The 21,501-nt window shown below is 37.7% G+C and overlaps 2 protein-coding genes across 3 annotated transcripts in view; both read left to right on the forward strand.

Moving 5' to 3' along the window:
* LOC120431017 (clavesin-2-like) overlaps nt 1-21,501 on the forward strand; it is a 292,456-nt gene that overhangs the window by 268,074 nt on the left and 2,881 nt on the right. Inside the window, exons 3-4 of the mRNA XM_052709002.1 lie at nt 6,276-7,152; nt 17,062-17,816. Of these exons, the coding sequence (XP_052564962.1) occupies nt 6,553-7,152; nt 17,062-17,544 (1,083 nt within the window). The 5' untranslated portion in view covers nt 6,276-6,552 and the 3' untranslated portion in view covers nt 17,545-17,816. The remainder of the gene's footprint in view (nt 1-6,275; nt 7,153-17,061; nt 17,817-21,501) is intronic.
* The window catches only part of LOC120431313 (protein Star), a 236,535-nt gene that overhangs the window by 171,275 nt on the left and 43,759 nt on the right, over nt 1-21,501 (forward strand). The window lies entirely within an intron of this gene.

The raw sequence follows: 21,501 nt of genomic DNA on the forward strand, positions 1-21,501 counted from the left end.
CTCGATGACGTGCCACCCTAGCTAGGATGCTAAGGAATTTGCTTTTTCAACTACTTATATTACTACCCAATTCGATTCAAACAATTTGTGCAAATTTCGGCGCGTTGGATTTTCTCCGTGAACCTCTTCCAGAGAGGTTGGATTAGCCGACGGTGTGGTGGCGGCAACCATACCACCTGATTGCAATTATCCACCAGGCCAAGTCTCACACATGTGATGGGCTCTTCGCCAACTGGGAATCATGCGGAGATAATGAGCATCGAAAATCGAAAAAATCGCAAAAATCGAACTCCCCGGCCAGAAATAAACATGTTTGTGCCCCGTTGGTCAATTTCTAATAGTTTTCCAACTCTTCCCCATGGGCATGTGTGTGTGTGTAGCAATCAAATGTACAATCGAAAACACTTTTTAAAATTCCTTCTCGCGAAGAATCGATATAGGCGAGTTGGGGTAATTTAATCATTCCGGGACTTCAAATCGTGCGGAACAGAGGCTTTGCTCTCTCTCTCTCTCCTATGATGCAATATAAATGCTGTTACGTCAATCTTGATATGGATGTTTGTGAGCAGTTTGTTGGAAAATATTTAAGGCGAAAACGATATTTCGACGTCGTCGTGCTATCTTGTCGCACCCGCCATTTTGACGTTCCGAGAAAAACGCGTTTTAATGTTTGACCTTGAATATTCAAAAACAAGAGCACGCAATGTAAACAGTAACAAACACGTTTTGTTTGGCTCACCATTCTGTGCATTGTCCCAAAGTTTGGTTGAATTTGGTTGCTGGAGTCCCAAATGTTTACGGTAGTCTAGCTTGTACGTGCGACAAACGCATCCTGACTTTCCTGGCCTGAAATCCCTTTGGCTTTTTGTCGCACTTACATAAATTTTCATGGAGTGACAAGATAGCACGACAAGATTGAAATTACTTTCATATGTAAAGTGACAAAAATGCACGGAGTTTTTTCGGTTTTTGTTGAATATCTCAGGATTGAAATCGAATTTTGGGGATCTGTGAAGGTCAAAAGGTGAGGCATTGTGAGCTGCACAAAATGGCGTTCTTAACTCAATTTGGCCCAAAATGCACGTACGACAAGTTAGCACGATGGCGACGATTTGCTCACAAGAGTTCGATGAAAATCTGAAGATTTGGCAACCCTTTCTTGAGCAATGATCACTTAGGTATTATCTCAAAAAATTTATGCGAACATGGGTAATATAGGAATGTTTTGTTCAATTATTCCAATCTGTAAAGATCAGGACGTATATCGATTTTTAACTACGTAACAATTCGTACTCGAGACTTGGTTTAGGCTAAATTTTCCTACCTATGACTGTCTTTTCATAGCCAGTTCGATGAAACCCTCATTAAACTCAATGATATCGCCACATAAAAAACACACTCAAATGAGGAAAAGCGAACTTAGATTGAATCACGACTCTGATTAACAACGAGAGCGTGAACCACAAAACTCGTTGCCTCCCACACTCCCACGTGGCTGCTGCGTGATAATCAAGCTTTTCCTTCATCACAATTATCATCCGTTTTATGCGCACGGTGTGGGGGTTGCACCGTACGGACACACACGTGTGGTTATGTTTGCATCCGCCACACTTCAAACGCAAAAGTGCCGCTCTATTCAAGTACCAACTAGTACTCCTTCAGTACAGGTTTAAGGAAAATGAAAGTACTTGTTCAGTGAGAAGTGAGGAAGATTTGTGTTACTTTGTACAATCTGAGGTACTTGAGGAGCTCTAGATTTGATTTGATTTGTTTTTTTTTGCTCTCCTAGTAGCCACTTGAAGGGTAATTCTTCAAGCCCCATTAATTGCCGGTTGTGCCGCGCGCGGCCGGATAATGAGAGCCGGCTTTTTCTTCCTCTTGGCAACGCTGTCTTGTCTTTATTTTTTATGAACCACCGCGTGCGAAATTCAATTTGAACATGCCGAACCAAAGTGATGAGGTAATGATGAGAACATTTATGAGCCTTTTCGGGCCGAGCATCCGTCCATTGAAATGGGCGTCCGTAACGAAGCAGAAGTTATGGTCACTGAAATTGGCATCCCCAGAGACAATTGGACGTTGCATGACGTCAGGAATTATTCATAAACCATTTATTGACATTTCTTAAAAAAAACGTGTGTTCAAAAACACACGATTGGGTTTTAGAGGTTGAAACTTCGAAAAAATAGCCAAAAAATTATTTTAAAAAAATCCGATAAATCGTGAATAATACATTTTTTTATTCATAACTTATTTTTATTAGGTCCTTTTAGGTGCAGTGACCAGGTTGGGACCGAGGATCGTTAAATAACTAATAAATAACAAAAAACAACTCCTCAAACTCCATACTTGGAGATCATATAACTGACGAGGGTTACTTGGTCCAAGCGGGTCTTACAGGTGTTGAACCTGCCAATGTACTTGGAGAAAATGCCCCACAGCTCAGCCGAACTGTAGAGCACCTCCCCGGCTTCCTCCTTCGTGGTTCCACAGTCTCGGGAGCCACTGCTTCCTTGGCTTCTTCCTGCGGGGCGAGGGCGATCTTTCGATTTTCCGTCCGGAACCGGGCCCGGAACTGCTGGACTCTGCTTCTCCGCCTTCCTTGCCGGCGGTTTCGGTTTCGACGCCTGCTGGCGCCTCTGGATGAAGTCCGCACGCTTGGGGCAGCTGCGGTCCGTGGTTTCGTGAGCTCCAGAGCAGTTGGCACACCGCTTCGACTCTGCTTCTTGGACTTTGCACTCGTCCGTCTTGTGGGGACCCCCACAGTTGTTGCACCTCCCCTTACGGTGACAATTCCTGGTTCCATGACCCAGCTGCAAGCAGTTCCTGCACTGGCTCACGTTCGGCCGCTTGTTCCGGTAGGCCTCCCACCGGATGATAGTGCTTGCCACAACATCAATTACAGAGAGCTTCTTCAGATTGGTGTATCCCTTGGGGAAGACCACAATGTACGAAGTTTCGTCCACGGTGGACTTTTCCTTCCGCTTGATGACATGTACCTCCAGCGCGTCCAGCTTGAGATCCCTCTTCAGCAGGTACTTGACCTCATCCGGTATCAGTTGATCAGGTAAACCATGAACACGATTCACTTTCTTCCTCTGGAGAAGCTCCTGCAACATGTCAAAATCTTTGACAGAGAAGCAGGTCACCTTGGTTCCAAATTGGGTTAATTTGTAAATCGGATCGAAACCAAATTTACGACTTTGGGTTTGTTCAAATATTACGTCCACAGATTTTCGGGATTTCAGACCACCCCCCTCCCCCCTGTCACGCACTTTTCCTATACCATTAACATGGGCTGTCACAAACCCAAGACCCCCCCCCCTCCCCCTGTTCATGGACATAATTTTTGAACGAACCCTTTCCACTATCGCCACGAGCTTGTAAAAATCCGTGCTGTTCTTCACCACAAAACGTGGTTGCTTTTGTTAACCTGCCGACTGGCCGAGGGGTGGAACCGCCGGGACGTCTCCTCCTCCTGCTGGGCTGGCATTGTTGTTGTTTTTGTTTTCCGCTAGCGGGCTGAACTTGTTGTTGTTGAGCAGATTCTTTTCCACTTTTTCTTTCCGACGATAGCTCCGGTGATCTCAAGGGACTTCTTTAAGAAATATAGGAACACGGATTTTTTTTGCTGATTCTTGAATATTTTTTTTACAGCAAAATCGACTTCCCAACATCCGTATTAAATTTTTGGGTATGTTTTAGAAGTCAAAAACCGCAACTATTGAGCCATAGAGAAGTATGGAGAAAATTGTTGACTCAAAACAAGAAAATTGAAGTTTTTTAAGTCTCATAAAAACATTCCCACAATGGAAAATTAAATTTTATTTAAGTGGCTTTATCTTGAACACGGTTGTTTTCGACATTAAAAACACATTTTTAACAAAAATCAGAAATCGGCGGCTAAATGTTCTCCGTACTCTCTATGGTTCGAATGTTGCGGTTTTTTGTCCCCTAAAACATCGAAGACATTTTTAAAATGGTATGGAACCAATGATATACAAATTTTAATGGCTTCATTGGTCATAAGAAAGGACTCTACAAAGTTTGAACCAAATCAAAAATATAAATAAAAACAATTTCCGGCTTTGGTGGAGATTTGCTCTAGTGCAAAGACAAATAACAAAGCGTTCTATGAAAATGTCGTTCACTCATTGATGTTCTTTTGAGAGTTTGACAAACATGTTCTTAGCTGCGTTCAACTGCGTCTCACTTTTGTTGGATAATTTTATCGATGAGCAGCGAGCCACTCATTCGTGAGTTGATCCTATTAAACTCAAAGAGAATCGTTTGAAATCTTGCCGAGAAAAAGCTACGAATACAGTCATCCCACATATTCGGAACACCCACAAATTCGGAACACTTTTGTGATAATTTGTCAATAGCACGCCAAATGCATATTTTCTGTCGACCCTACTATTTTTAGGACCTTTATTTGGACATTCTCTCGCTATTTCACTAGTAAATGTAGTACATCTTAAACAAAAAACTGTATTTCAAGACGATTTAATTCCGAGCAGCAAAACACTGCCTCCAAATTGTCTGTTCCATAATTGTGGGATATTATTGTGCCTCCCACAATTGTGGAACACCTTAATTTAACTGATATTTTCACAAAATAGTTATCAAACCATCCATTAAACATTACTTAGTTTGAGTTTCATTGGTTCCAGTGTGTGAAGTTATTATTTTGTAGAAAATATGTACTCCTGGAGAGAATCAAAGTTTGTTTACATCTGTAAGAAAAAAGTGTACCGAATTTGTGGATTTCAAGGGTCAAAGTTTTTTTTATAAAACTTCATATGAAAGTTAAAATTTGCAGTTGTTCGATACAGCATTCGAAAGATCGCAAGAAAAGCTTTTAGATGAAGGTAAAAGCAAATCATTGGGTTCAATTATCGATTTGCTATGATTTTTTGAACATTGGGCGATCTGTAAACTGTTCCGAATATGAGGGATGACTGTACTCACCGATGAAATTTTCATTGTTACACCAAAAATAGATTAAAACAGTAACTTCCGGACCCGCAAGACCCGCTGGGGAGCACCATCACACGTGAAAAGAGAAAACTTGTGACCGATTCGTTGCGGCGGACAGTAATTTGCTTTCACCCCAAACCAAGGTTGTTGCGAAGGTCTCCCTCTCTGTCGGGGGACCGTTTTATGGTAATCGCAACACAGCCCTGTCTTGTCTCTTGTACGTAAGTGGACTGTGTGCATGAAACTGGTTTAAAACAAAGCAAAGCAGAGTAGCAAGACTAAAAACTACAACGCCACCGGATAAGTGATCCCATAAAATGGGGTCACTTTTCCATCTTGTCATACACATGGGCAGCGAGTATGCTAGGGTGGTTCTTGGAAATACTTTTGTAAAATCCATTTAGACGTTATTAACATTAAAAGTCTAAAAAATCCGTTATATCGCTGTGGCAAGTCAAACTCATACAAAATAAATTCCGAAACAATGTAAGGCAGATGCATTTTAACACTGCATCGATCTTGACACGATCTTATTAAACTGCTGAAGTATGTTTCCTGTCTACCAAACAAGCTGCTGGTGCCGGTTGATAGTTTTTATTGCCATAATTTCATACAAAGCCTCAAACTGTGTGCGTACGAGCGCTTTTGAAAGCTAAAAGCTCGTTGTATGAATCATCCTGCTGCACATTTGGACAAAGAAAGATAGAAGATGCTGCGCTCTTGCTTTCGAGAAAATAAGGAAATTAAATTACTTCCAAACATAAACTTGCACTTAAGTATAGCTCTCAAGAGTAAACGGAACATAATTATAGCTGTTTATGAAAGAAGCTTTTTTTGGCATGATTTTTTTCTTTTTTTTTGTCAGAGACTTGATATTAATTTGATAAAACTGTTTATTTTTACTGTGCGTATTTGTTCCGCAAACATTTTTCATTTTTCGAAATAATTTAGTTGATCTGGTCCAGAGTCAACCAACACGATGTTCACTCAAATCAAGAGCTCTGACATCGAATGCCATTTCAGCTTCTCTGATACTCAATGCAACAAACGATGCCATAAATGGTGCAAACTTTTGTTGATGATATCCAAATGGATTTCCTCGTCGCGCTCAGCAATTAATCTGCCACGTGGCATTTAAACGGGTTGTGAAATTCTAATGGATAATAAAGAAATTACTTACACGTTTATCCGCGCAGAATCACTTAAAGTACACTTAGTAGTTTACTGTTGCGCTCAACGTTAGATAATTCCTCTTTAATAACACATATCTTTTTTATTTCTCAACCCTTTCACAGAACTGCAGAAAATCAGCTACTCATCACAGTCACAGGGCGCGAGCACGGCGGAATGGAATTAGTGACCATAATCCGCAAGCCGGTCGCCGTCATCGGTTCGCCACGAGTTGTTTTCGATACCGAAGAGTTTATCTGTGGATAAATAGTGCCTCTAGAAAAAAGCAAAAATAGAAATTTTAGATAACGATTGCACATGCTGGCAAAATCGTCGTGTAGATTAGTGATTTGTGTGTGATAAAAAAGTAAAGTGAAGTGAAGCGAAAAATAAGGCACAAAAATGTCCGACATCTGTGATTTCGAGTGGTCCAACAACCGGTTCCGGCACAACCTCACCATATCGGACCTCCAAAAGGGGTACAACAAAAATGAGCCCACCGACCGGAGCCGGGCCCTGATCGCCCTCAAAGAGCTCATCGGGGCCAGCATGGATTACGCCCTGAAGGACAAAAGTTGCTTCCAGGACGACGAGTTCCTGTTCCGCTTTCTGTACGCCCGAAAGTTCAACGTCAACGACGCGTTCCAGCTCGTAATCAACTATCACGCCTACCGGCAGCGGAACGGATCGCTCCTGCAGCGACTATCCGTCCTTGACGAAAACATCCAGCTTGCGCTGCGAGACGGATTCCCAGGCGTCCTCCCCAATCGAGATCGAAGGGGTCGCAAAGTGTTGATCTTTCTGGCCGCCAACTGGGACTACTCGTCGTACTCGCTAGTCACCGTGTACCGGGCGATGCTGCTGTCGATCGAGAAGCTGCTCGAGGACAAGCAGAATCAGGCGAACGGGTTCATCGCGATTGTGGACTGGACAAACTTTACCTTCCGACAGTCGTCCAATCTGAACCCGAAAGTGCTCAAGCTGATGATCGAGGGATTACAGGTGAGTGTTGATTGCATTATCAATCAAATTGGTACATTTTCAAAAACTCTTGTTTTAAAACTCGAAAAATTGCCCTCCAAATTCGACGCCAACAATTCAAAAAGCATCATGTACAAACCATGCGTTTTGAGAAAAACGCATTTGAATGTTGAGCATCCATTTTCAATTCCCATTTTAATATAAAAGCAACATAAGATGTTCTAATGATAACAAACGATGAAAAAAGTTGCTTTTATTGATACTTGATCATCCAAATTCAATAAAACATTATTTCCGTAATTTTATATGAGAAAAACAAACATAACTTCTTTTGAAATCACCAACGTCGATATCACCCTGCTGTCACTGAGGGGGGCGCTTTGTTATGATTCGTTTTTCTTTGCCAAATGTACATGGCTTTTTTTTCGTCACGAGGTTTATGTAGCCTTTTGTTTGACAGGTTGACAGGGCTATATAAACAGGGACTGCTGAGTGCATCTCCAGCGCTGGGTGCAAACATCGAAGCAAAGCTAATTTGCACCCGACGTCAACCCCATCGCGGTAGCTGTCGCGGTAGCAAATTTGCTCTCAGTTCTTCGGGATTTCACTTTGCTACCCGGTATTCAGTCTGTTTGCTACCGCTTCAAATGGAATTATGCACGGAAAAATCAAATCAAGCACGGAAAAAAATTTCAAAAATTTCAAAAAATTCAAAAAATTCAAAAATTTCAAAAATTTTAAAAATTTCAAAAATTTCAAAAATTTCAAAAATTTCAAAAATTTCAAAAATTTCAAAAATTTCAAAAATTTCAAAAATTTCAAAAATTTCAAAAATTTCAAAAATTTCAAAAATTTCAAAAATTTCAAAAATTTCAAAAATTTCAAAAATTTCAAAAGTTTCAAAAATTTCAAAAATTTCAAAAATTTCAAAAATTTCAAAAATTTCAAAAATTTTAAAAATTTCAAAAATTTCAAAAATTTAAGAATTTAAGTATTTAAGAATTTAAGCATTTAAGAATTTAAAAATTTTAAAAGTTTAGAATTTTAGAATTTAAGAATTTAAGCATATTAGAATTTAAGAATTTAAGAATTGAAGAATTTAATAATTTAAGAATTTAAGATCAGGATTGCATGTTTTCAAACCCGCATTTTTCAAATTTTCAAATTTAAAATTTTTTAAATTTTCAAATTTTAAAATTTTCAAATTTTCAAATTTTTCAAATTTTTCAAATTTTTCAAATTTTTCAAATTTTTCAAATTTTTCAAATTTTTCAAATTTTTCAAATTTCGACGGTAACATTTCAAAAGGCATCATGTACATTTTGACACTTTCTGGGTTATTGTATATTCTGAAAGTACTTCTAATAAGCTACCTCTCCACCAAAAATGAGCAAAAGTTACTTCAGTAAAGTCTGTTTAAATATGATTTTAAATAAAGTAACATAAACAAAATCTCTGCCATCAGCAGTCCCTGTTTATATAGCCCTGTCAACCTGTCAAACAAAAGGCTACATAAACCTCGTGACGAAAAAAAAGCAACATGAAAAAAGCGCCATGTACATTCGGCGAAGAAAAACGAATCATAACAAAGCGCCCCCCTCAGTGACAGCAGGGTGATATCGACGTTGGTGATTTCAAAAGAAGTTATGTTTGTTTTTCTCAAATAAAATTACGGAAATTATGTTTTATTGAATATGGATGATCAAGTATCAACAAAAGCAACGTTTTTCATCGTTCGTTATCATTAGAACATCTTATTTTGCTTTTATATAAAAATGGTAATTGAAAATGGATGCTCAACATTCAAATGCGTTTTTCTCAAAACGCATGGTTTGTACATGATGTAGAGGTCTGGCAACACTTCCAGCGACCAGTTGGCATCTAAGTGGTGCTGAAGTTTTTTCGTGATATTTACGTGTAAAGTGGGACTGCAATTGCCCAAAATGTGTTAAAAAGTTTGTTTAGTTGGCACTTCATACGAGAGTTGTGGAATATAGCATTCCTTGGTGGTTTTTGCCATATTTTTATGTATCACAAATAGCAGTTTGGCTTTTTCGTTTGTTTTGTTTTTGCCCGTTTCGCTCCAGTTTCAGTTTCAAACGTTCCCTCGTTTCGTCAAGTTCGTCGATTCTTTAAACGTCAAACGTAGCACCTGTCTCGCTCTTACGTGGCTTCGTCGATATGTGTTGTTTTGATTCAATTTCGAGACAAAACCGGAGTCGGTCAGTGGGGTAGTTTGTGTCTTAGTGCCGTCAGTGAAAATATGTTGGCAAAAGCGAGAGCGACTCGCGAATCGGTTCGTGCTGAACGCGATCTATTAGTGTTAGAGTTCTTTCCCGAAGATGAAAAAAGTTCGGCGCTCTCACCAGTGGGTGGGTGACGTCTGCAGGGGGAGGTGGATATTAGAGTTGTTGCATGCCAATTAAATTCGTTAGTATTGTTGTTTTGTGAAAAATATGTTAGAATTCAACGGTTACAAACGCGGGTGAAGCGAATGGAAGAGCATAGCAGCAAGCAGAGAAGCTTAAATCGAGCGAGGGTACAAAGTGCCAAAATAAGGGAGAAAATATGCTTTGGGGTTTGTGTGTACCTAGTGTCGAGAGCGAATGAAATGTGCAAAATGAGAAACAGTGCTGAAAATTCATAATGTTTGTGTGTGTGTGCAAAGCTGATCGCTGCAGATATGCTATCGAATCTCTTTCGGTCGGTTGTCCATAAACGGAGGCGACAGGAGGATCAAGCATTATCATCAATGACGTTTTTCTAGCAGCGATAATTGGTGAGTTCGTTCCTGATCAGAATACGGCAGAAGAAAAAAATGAAATCGAGTGCCGCATTCGCGCTTCTGGTTCTTCGCGGATACTGTTGTCGTTTCCGCTAGAAGCTAAGGGCTAGAAAAAGCTAAGGGATTTAGATTATTTTGTGTTGGAATCGCATCTTTGCCGTGTCTCTCGTGTTTGTTTTTCAATTGTTTTAAATTTTTTTGCTCAATTTTTTTTCATCATTTTTGTATTTTTGTGTTAATTTCGTCTTTGTTGTCCCTTCGATTGTGTTTGTTTGATCCGGACGGTTTCGCGGTTTCGAATAGAAATCGTGATTTCTGTGTTTGTGTATTATTTGTTATTCTTAGGTAAAGAGTTTGTTAATCTTTTGGTGGCGTGAATACTGTATTATTTGTTTTGTGTTATTTTCTTTCTCTTCAGTCCCTGTCGATACACTTTGTGTAATATTGTTGAATATTGTGTCGCGTTACCGGGTTCATTGACAGAGAAGAGACCGCACAGTCGCATAATTCTTTTCTCGTTGTAACGTGTTTGTTTGCATGAGGTGTTGTGGTGGAGGGATGATCATGTAAAATATTCCATCATCAATTCAGTGGCAGTGTTTGTTTGCATGCGGTGGTGTGGTGGAGGGAAATATTTAGTTCTGTGCTCTCTGCCGGTTAACATCACGGACGTCGCGCTTGATTTTTGTTGCCTTTCTAGATAAGGTTTAGTAGGCTACGGGCAGTGAAGCCACGCGCTGCATGTTTTTTAGTCGTTTTGAGTTTTTAAATTATTTGTGTTTATATAGTTTTCGGATTTTTTTTAGTTCGCGCGTTCGATAGAAACGATCCGAATTCTTTTTTTTTTAAACAAGCAAGTCGTATTGCTGGATTAAGTCCTTTCTATATCATCGATGATCGGAAGGCACGCCGACGAAGAATTTCTGGAGAATCGTGGTCGAATTAATACTATATTGAGTTGGAAAAGAGTCGCGCGATTAAAAAGTTGTTTTTTTTTATTTTTCATAAGTCCTTCTTTTATCATCGTTGATTGGAAGGCACGCCGCCGGTTTAGTTCGTTTAAGTTATTGTTTTGATTTCATTACAATTGGTTAAGTAGTGTCCTGTTTTCTTTTTGTTTATATTCATTGATCGTAATAATTTATTCCAACTGGCAGTTTTAGTATTAACTCATCAAACTATCGATTTCATGAAGAGTAAAGCGTCTTTTATTTACTATTTTTGAAATTTGTTCGCGTTATCTAAATTGTACAAACAGTAAAAATATACTGATAAGTCCAGCCCATAGCACTACTGCTCGGTTGGCACGCGTTCGATTAAAAAAACTTTCTAAATAATCAATTATTTATCTTTCCGCAGCCGGCTGCCTAAGATTTAAAATTTTCAACCGATAAACAAAATGCTCATGGTCACATCACTGCCACTCGTGAATCCTGACCTCATACCCATCTACTAACCCCCTCAAAACTCATGTGATACTTTGTCGGAGAAGCAGTCGATTGGGCGGTCTCTATCACTCAAGTATCGGACTAACATTCCCATCCACTTCCCCGTGACTCTACCACTGGTCGTGGCCGGCGCCGGTATTGATCAGCATGATAGGGGCCTTTGAGAAGTTGCGAAGCGAGGAAAGATAGCACCCACTTATCTTCCACGGCTCGTGGATGTAACTTCTGGAGGTCCTGGTCAATAACGGAGTAGCAACTGCGGGTGGGCACCTATGCTTATGCTTATGCTTAAACGCATGGTTTGTACATGATGCTTTTTGAAATGTTGGCATCGATTTTTCAAATTTTTCAAATTTTTCAAATTTTTCAAATTTTTCAAATTTTTCAAATTTTTCAAATTTTTCAAATTTTTCAAATTTTTGGAATTTTTTAAATTTTTAAAATTTCAAAAATTTCAAAAATTTCAAAAATTTCAAAAATTTCAAAAATTTCAAAAATTTCAAAAATTTCAAAAATTTCAAAAATTTCAAAAATTTCAAAAATTTCAAAAATTTCAAAAATTTCAAAAATTTCAAAAATTTCAAAAATTTCAAAAATTTCAAAAATTTCAAAAATTTTAAAAATTTCAAAAATTTCAAAAATTTCAAAAATTTCAAAAATTTCAAAAATTTCAAAAATTTCAAAAATTTCAAAAATTTCAAAAATTTCAAAAATTTCAAAAATTTCAAAAATTTTTAAAATTTCAAAAATTTCAAAAATTTCAAAAATTTCAAAAATTTCAAAAATTTCAAAAATTTCAAAAATTTCAAAAATTTCAAAAATTTCAAAAATTTCAAAAATTTCAAAAATTTCAAAAATTTCAAAAATTTCAAAAATTTCAAAAATTTCAAAAATTTCAAAAATTTCAAAAATTTCAAAAATTTCAAAAATTTCAAAAATTTCAAAAATTTCAAAAATTTCAAAAATTTCAAAAATTTCAAAAATTTCAAAAATTTCAAAAATTTTAAAAATTTTAGAAATTTCAAAAATTTTAAAAATCTCAAAAATTTTAAAAATTTAAAAAATTCTAAAAATTTGAAAAATTTGAAAAATTTTAAAAATTTGAAAAATTTGAAAATTAGAAAATTAGAAAATTTGAAAATTTGAAAATTTAAAAATTTGAAAATTTGAAAAATTTCAAAAGTTTTAAAAATTTCAAAAATTTCAAAAATTTCAAAAATTTCAAAAATTTCAAAAATTTCAAAAATTTCAAAAATTTCAAAAATTTCAAAAATTTCAAAAATTTCAAAAATTTCAAAAATTTCACAGATTTCAAAATTTTTAAAAATTTTAAAAATTTCAAAAATTTTAAAAATTTCAAAAATTTCAAAAATTTCAAAAATTTCAAAAATTTCAAAAATTTCAAAAATTTGAAAATTTTTAAAAATTTGAAAAATTTGAAAAATTTCAAAAATTTTAATAATTTCAAAAAATTAATTTTTGAATTTTTAAGTTTTTAAATTTTTGAATTATTCAATTATTGAATTTTGGAATTATTGAATTATTGAATTATTGAATTATTGAATTATTGAATTATTGAATTATTGAATTATTGAATTATTGAATTATTGAACTATTGAATTATTGAATTTTAGAATTTTAAATTTTTGAATTTTAGAATTTTAGAATTTTAGAATTTTAGAATTTCAGAATTTTAGAATTTTAGAATTTAAGAATTTTAGAATTTTAGAATTTTAGAATTTTAGAATTTTAGAATTTTAGAATTTTAGAATTTTAGAATTTTAGAATTTTAGAATTTTAGAATTTTAGAATTTTAGAATTTTAGAATTTTAGAATTTTAGAATTTTAGAATTTTAGAATTTTAGAATTTTAGAATTTTAGAATTTTAGAATTTTAGAATTTTAGAATTTTAGAATTTTAGAATTTTAGAATTTTAGAATTTTAGAATTTTAAAATTTTAGAATTTTAGAATATTTGATTCTTTGAATTTTTGAATTTTTTGAATTTTTGAATTTTTGAATTTTTGAATTTTTGAATTTTTAAATTTTTGAATTTTTGAATTTTTGAATTTTTGAATTTTTGAATTTTTGAATTTTTGAATTTTTGAATTTTTGAATTTTTGATTTTTTGAATCTTTGAATTTTTGAATCATATCATACATAGAGCAGACATACAAAAATCTCCGAAACACGCATTCAAAACTTTGCCCCCGGCTTGCCGGTACTTGTCGGGTATCAGAAAATGAGTACCCGACAGGTACCGACACATATTTTTCTTCTACAGATGAACTTGAGATCAAATTTGATACCTGCTTTGCTACGCGCGGTGGGAGACTCGGGGGCAAACTCGAGAGCAAACTAACAGGGAATCAAATCGGGTAGCAAATGGTTTAACTTTCGACATTTTCGAAAAATGAAATTCTTTGAAATTTTCAATAGGATTAAAAAGTTTAATAAACTTTTAGCATTTGTAGGCATGAATCAACACATAATTATTGATTTTGAAGGTAAACGAGAGCAAAAAATGATAAAAACCCATTTTTGCCCCCCGCGGTGGGCTTGTTTCGGTGGCAAATTTGCTACCCTTTTTCAAGGTGGCAAATTTGATCTCGGTATTCATGAGCCGGGTGCAAATTTGATTTGCACCCCAGCGCTGGAGATGCCCTGATGGCAGAGATTTTGTTTATGTTACTTTATTTAAAATCATGATTAAACAGACTTTACTGAAGTAACTTTTACTCATTTTTGGTGGAGAGGTAGCTTATTAGGAGTACTTTCAGAATATGCAATAACCCAGAAAGTGTCAAAATGTACATGATGCCTTTTGAAATGTTACCGTCGAATTACTTGGAACTTTTTAAAATTTGGTAAAATTCCTTTTTTCAAAAAGAAATATGAAAAAGATTAGGCATTAGGATTACAGTTGACTCTCTGGTTGTCAATATCCAAGGGACTTTCGAGGAAGAGAATCATCAGTTTATAGAACGATGCAAAATGAAGACTCGATTGAAAATATTGTTTTCTTGATACCCAGCTAGGGGCAGGCTTGCCACAAATACAGATTTTTCAGCACACTTTTTCCCGAAACACAAACGATTTTTTTTTTACAGTTAAAATAAATTTGAGCAATTTTTGTTTAATTGGCCAAAAAGATAAACATTGTTAGCATCTTTTGGCATGTTCAGTTTTTGGTTGGAATATTATTCTTTAAAGTTATACTCGATTGAGTGTTTGGTATATGCCAAAAAAATCTGTATTTGTGGCAAGCCTGGCTAGGGGAGAGAATCATGGCAACGTCCAGCAAACAAAAACAAACTAATGTCAAACACCCTTCAAAGCTTTGTTTCGCAAAGTAAAATGTCTATGCAAGCCATGAAAAAGTGAAATTATTGACACCATGAAGAGATTTTTAAAGCAAACAGAATCCAAGGGACCGTCGAGGAAGAGATCCTTCAAGCAAGAGAAAATATCGAGGAATGAAGAGAATTGAAGTATGCAGATTGAAGGGACTGGAGAATTCATCGAAAGATGGAGCAATATTGATATCGAGAAGATCGACAGCCAGAGAGTCGACTGTATTTGCAACGGCCTTACAAAACTCCAAGACAATTAACCCTCTACAACTCAACCCCAACTTTAGACGGGCTTCGTTCTAAAAAATCGCCAAAAATCCAATTTACAACCATTTTTTGATGTTTAAAAAGCAAAAAATTACATTGCCAATGTTTTAAAAAAATACGTTTTTTTCTGAGATCAACTTTGGCTGTGTTTCTTACTAACATTTCCTTTTTATTATGTGAAATTAAGTATTTAGTTATTTTTGTAGTGTACCAGACTACGCTTCAATGTGACAATGTGAAAAAGCAAGCAAAAAACTGAAATAGTGACTGACTGACATGAAAAAACAAAAAGGAGCAAAAGGTAATGATAGGAGGTGGTAAACTAAGCCAAATACAATCATAAACAAACATAAACTTAACAAGATACATAAATGCAAATTAAAATACTAAAACTAACTTAATCCACCTATGTGGTTGGAGCCTTCCTCACTCATTACCAACAGTAGCTGTACACAAATTTCATCTATTTTTTAGATCCGGAAAAAAGTATATAAATATCACTTCAGTGGCCAAATCTCGAGACAGGATTGCCAGATCTTCAATGTTTTGGACTCGTTGGAAAGGTCTTTTGATAACCTAACCAACGATTGGTAGGATAGTGGATCCGGACATAGTTTATATACATTCAAGTGAGATCCGGCTTCCAAAAAGTACATCGATATCACTTAAGCGGCCATATCTCGAGACAGGGTTGCCAGATCTTCAATGTTTTGAACTCGTTGAAAAGGTCTTTTCATAACCTAATCAATGATGGGCTGGATGGTAGATCCGGACATAGTTTACATACATTTAAATGAGATCCGGCTTCAAAAAAGTACATAAATTTCACTTAAGTGACCATATAACGAGACATGGATGCCAGATCTTTAATGTTTTGGACTTGTTGGAAAGGTCTTTTGATATCCTAACTAACGATGGGTCGGATGGTTGATCCGGACATAGTATACATACATTTAAGTGAGATCGGCTTCAAAAAAGTACATAAATATCACTTAAGTGGGCATATTTCGAGACAGGGTTGCCAGATCTTCAATGTTTTAGGCTCGTTGAAAAGGTCTTTTGATAACCTAAGCAACGATGGGTCGGATAATGGATCTGAACATAGTTTACATACATTTAAGTGTGAGGACAAAAACAAAGGCCAGTAGGTATGGCCACTTAAGTGATCTTCATGTACTTTTTTATTCCGGATCCTAAAAATAGATGAAATTTTTGTACAATTCCATCATATCAGCCATTGTTGGTAATAAGTGAGGAAGGCTCCAACCACATAGGTGGATTATGCTAGTTTTTTTTTTTAATTTTGAATTGAACATAATATGTTATTCTTAAAAAATCACGGAGCAAATGATTTTTTTTAACTCTTTATGTTTGAATAATCGAAACTTCGGATAATCGAGGCCTTAGACAATCGAGGCCTCAGGACGATTTTTGAGGGTTAATTCCGCATAAGAATGACCCTTTGAACGTTTGTTTTGCCTTGAGTATTGTTTGAGTGCGGAATATAACTAGAACACAGGAACAAACATAATAATGCTAAAAAAAGTTTTTCTTAAAATAAATCTTGTACGGCATTCGTTGAACTCCTTGAAAAATAAAACTTTACCCATTGAGTTCAGAGTTGGAACTTCGATCTTGAATTTGTGATAAAATAAAACTAAAATTATTCATAAGAACAAAATTTTACGAAAATCGAAGATGGGTTCAAGACAAATGCTGTGTGAGTTAGCACAATATGAATGATTCAGAAAGAAAACTTTTGATCACAATTTATATCAGCCTATTTATTTATTCCATCAAACATGCGCGCAGCTATTTTTATAGTAAAAAACCTATTTTTTACAATTTTCTAGTTCCAAATTGTGTTAAAACCTAGGTCCTGCTCAAATCATGTTTCTATATCCAAACGTTGAATTTATAAAGCTGCACAATATTGCGACATTTAATGCACTTTTCTTATGATTCACACTTTGTCACCTGCACAAACCTCGGTAGCTAGTAAACAAGTTACGTGTTTCAGCTCATATTGGCCTTCCGATGTGTAATTCAATATTTTTCCTCGATCTTCTCCCCTGCAGGACTGCTTCCCGGTGCGCTTCAAGGCGATCCACTTCATCGGTCAACCGTGGTACGTGGAGGCGGCCCTCGCCGTCATCCGGCCCTTCCTGAAGGAGAAAACCCGCGAGCGGATAAAGCTCCACGGCGGCAACCTGTCGACGCTGCACGACTGCGTGGCCCGGGACATCCTGCCGACGGAGCTGGGCGGCGAAGGGCCGACCTTCAACCCGCTCAACTGGTACCACGAGCTGCTCGAGTCGAGCCAAATCTCGACCAAGCCCGCGCCATCGTACATTCTAAGTCAGCCCCAGTTCTACACCAAATCACCTGCCCCGCTGGCGACGGCCACCATCACGACGACGACCACGGCGACCGCCCACAACGGGGGCGGCGGGGATTTCCTGAAAAGTACCAAAGCGGCCGTGGTCAAGATCGGCGTGCTGACGACCAAGGCCAACGATCCGGCGGCCAACATGCTGCTCGGCGTGGGGAGTGACACGTGACCGGATCGACACCAGATCCACCACCGGCAGCCCTCCTCGGTGGCAGAGTCCGAATCGATTTCTTGATGAAGGTCCTGATCTCAAATTTCCATCACAACAGTAACAACAACAGCAACACGGCAACAACACTCATCCATGCGACAACTCATGACGCAAAGGAGCCACGTGGCGTCACGTGTGTATCTTTAGATATTTAGAGTCCGGAACTCTGCAGCGGAACTGGCTTCAGAGAGGTCGTGGGTTGCGACGGCGGTCACTTGAAACCATTTTGTGTAAGTATCTTCGAATTACATATTTTTTACCGAATTCAATTTGAATTCGTCCGATTTATTTTTATTTTCACTTCTAAAACATTTCAACATCAAAGGGAGCGTTCTTGTATTACGTAACGCAGGTGGGGGAGGAGGGGGATCGAAGGCCGTGTTACGTTTTATTATTTTTTTTAATTTGCATGGAAATTTTGTTATGTGGGGTTGAAAGGGGAACGCTCCCAAAACCTGCTTTAAAAAACAAACTTGATTGCAAGAAGTTGACCCGCATGATCGCACATGATCGATATATCCAACTGATCTCATATTTAAGTCAAATATGCACCACTCTAATGTCCATGTCCAGCTTCCACTCGTTTTGGCCATTTTCAAGATAACTTTACCTAAAACTTGCCAGGTGGCTGATTTATAGCATATTCAGATTACAATTTGACAGCTCGTATTGCTATAATTTTTGTCGTAAAATCTACCAAAGGTGAAAGATTTAAAAAAAAATCTTGGAACATTGAATAACTTAAGTTCCATAATTGTACTGCATTTATAGCTTCGCAGTAATAAAATTGAATGCAATTATAGCTCAGAAAACCTGTTACTCTTTTGGTGTGGTAGTCGCCTGATGTAGGTACACCGTCCATTAGAGTGACTAATGGCTCATTGAAAAGTGTGTAATTTACGCTCCCGTCAAGGCCATATGCAAACCTCACGGTAAACTTATCATGCATGTAGAAAGTCGTGCAATTAACGTGTGGCGATCCCAAATCATGGCGTGTTGCGGAGTCGTTGATTAAAATCAATCCTATCTACGAGTCAATCGATGCGGCAGTGTTGCCATTTTGGTCGCCATTATGGCAGTATGCCATAAAAAGACCCACATTAGTTGACAGGTAAAAAAACTCTTGTTTAATTTTTAAGGTTATGTGAAAATTACGTTTCCAGAAAATTTAAAAATGTCCTCTAAACCGTGGTGTTGGGCTGACGCCACCGGCGGTTGACACAACCGCTACGGGCACGTGTCACGCCAGTTGGGCTCACGCAAAGAGCTTGATTACACCGAGCTTTGGTGTGTATGTCCTTCTGCACCGCCGCAACCCCCGGCGACATCGATTCCATTAAATTTCAAAGTGTACGGTCGTGTACCGGCGACACCGCACGCTCGTCCAATTATTGTCAACCCAAAACCCTAACCTCAACCGCTGTCAACCATATTCCGGTGGCCGTAATTGGTGTGAAATTTTGTTGTGTTCCCAATCCGGGGCGGGCGGCTTATAAACACGAACTTTCGGCGGGCCTCCCCTTAATTTAGTGCACCTTTCTCGGAAACGAGAGTGTGACGGGGACCGTCTCAATCGCGGTCCAGGCCGGATTTCCGAACTGTCGCACGCAATCGAAGTTTGGGATGTTTGAAACTGTCAATTTGGTCTGAAAATAAATCAGTCGAGTAGAAGTAAATTATCCAAGCAAACTGTAACAATGCTAACCTCAAAAAATGAAACCCTAACCTAATTTGGATAAGGTCGTCCAACTATTTGCCACTTACCCTCGGGGCGGAACGCGAGATTTGGTCATGAAATGTGACTCGACCTTCAAGGCTCGGAATCGCGTGTCACGCGTTTGCCACACTTTGCGGCACGACAACCGACGCCAGGCATTGTTTATTTATTTCCCCTCCCTCTCCGTTAGTGCGAACCCGTTCTCAATCATGGCGGAAAACGGCATCCTGAAGGCGCCTTAATGTTGGCGCCTGCCTCTTGCAGTAAATCGTAGCCATCTACGGTCTCTAGGATGATCCGTTTTGCGAGCCACGGTCAAGGCCTGCTGAGGCATTCGCCGTGGCAAGTTGACTTCAGCGGATCAGCGCAGCGGTGTTGTCAGAGGGCAGTGTTGCCAAGATTCTTGAAAGAACCGTCATCAGAATTTACTAAGAAAAGTTAACACAGAAAAGTTGCACTTCAAGATCAAGTGGGGTTTGTCAAAGCTGGCAACACTGCGTTAGGTATAAATAGACCATTGATCGCATATTTGAAATAGGAAACCTTCTTGTCTCGCTACTCGCTGGGATAGGATTACCAAGATGGCGCATTCGTACAGAAATACGATGAGTAAGAAGAAACGACAAATAAAACAAACCAGTAACAACTTGATCACCGGTTTTGAGGGCGACCTTAGCCCCAACTGGTCGTTCAACGACTGATCAACAGTTGTCCGGTGAGTCTCTCGTTGAAGCTCGCGCAACAAAAACCTAGGCAAATGGCACACCGGAGGACAGCTCCGCAGGCAAACCGGAGTGAAATTTATGGTCCCTTTCGACCGGGGACTCGGTGGTTCGGTTTCACTGCGCCCCCGGAAAAACGCACGCTTCATAACCTCAATGTTTAATCGCAGCGCAGGTCCGCCCGGCTCAAATTCATTTTTCACAAAACGTAAACGGCCAATAAAAAACGGCCCGCGCCCAGCCTCTTTCGTACACTTTCGTCACGCAGCGCGGGGCGTCCGGCGTCCGACGATGCTGGAGGCGGTGGATCCGCAATAAATCTTTCATTTAAATTGGCTCACCGTGCGGCCGGAAAAGTGGCCTTCCGCATGATGCGCCGCATAATGAGGCGCTGGTGTATGTTTAATTTCATTCGTTTTCTATACTGCAAGTTTGGTGAACTTGTTGCCGGACAAAACTTGGAGGGAAATTCAAATTAGCCTCAGGGTGTAATGGAAAACATATCAATTTATCTTGGAAACCGATTAATGAGCCGCCATTATGGCATTGTCGGCCGATAAACGTCAGGCCGCCATTATGGCAAACTGACAGATCATGTATGGTAGGGTAATGCTCCTGTTAAGTTATTAGAAAATTAGAAGTCAATTCAAATTGTATATAGATTTGTTCTTAAAAGTTATTTGGCAAGGTTGCCAGCAAGGTTGCTAACGATAAAATGATCGAGATTCGATAACGATAACGATACAGTGCGGGTTCGTTAGTTCGAAAAGAATTGCATTCAAATGAGTGAATCCAAGTTCATTCATTTGAACGACTGATAGCTGTCATAAGCCCGAAACAACGTGCTCGTGAATCGACGAACAAAGGGGTCGAAATGTAAACATTAGTTTCACAGCAAAAAATTGTGTAAATTTGGAAGGTAGAATATTACGTCAAAGATAAAAGACCATAAAAGATGATGTAATTTTACGTAAATTTTGACTAAAAAAGTGACATTACACCAGAAAAGGGGTAAAATTACATATTTCGGAGGTAAAATTACACATTTGTAATATTACCATGATTTTTTTACTGTGTTGACAACTAATTTTTTACGTTTGGGTGCTTTTAAATTCGAATATTTTCAAAATAGCAATCATTCGAATTAGCGGACATTCGAAGTAGCGATATTCGAATTATCGAATCCGCTCTGCCGTTTTTGTTTTTTGAAAATTCTATAGGTTATAATCTTATCGATGATAACTCATCTTGAATTTAAAAAAAATACAATGCATAAATCCTCAAAAAATCTATAAAATTTCGTATTTTTTGTAAAATATCCAAATTTTAACAATCCGCAATATGGGTTAAAATCAGAGCAAAATTTTGTACGCATTTTCACAAAATACCGTATTTTTCGAAAATACTCAAATTTTCATAATATGCAATATAGGTGAGCAATTCTCAGAGATTATATATTTTTTTCGAATAGATCAG

Source organism: Culex pipiens, chromosome 2 (assembly GCF_016801865.2).
Source record: "Culex pipiens pallens isolate TS chromosome 2, TS_CPP_V2, whole genome shotgun sequence".
NCBI lineage: Eukaryota > Metazoa > Arthropoda > Insecta > Diptera > Culicidae > Culex > Culex pipiens.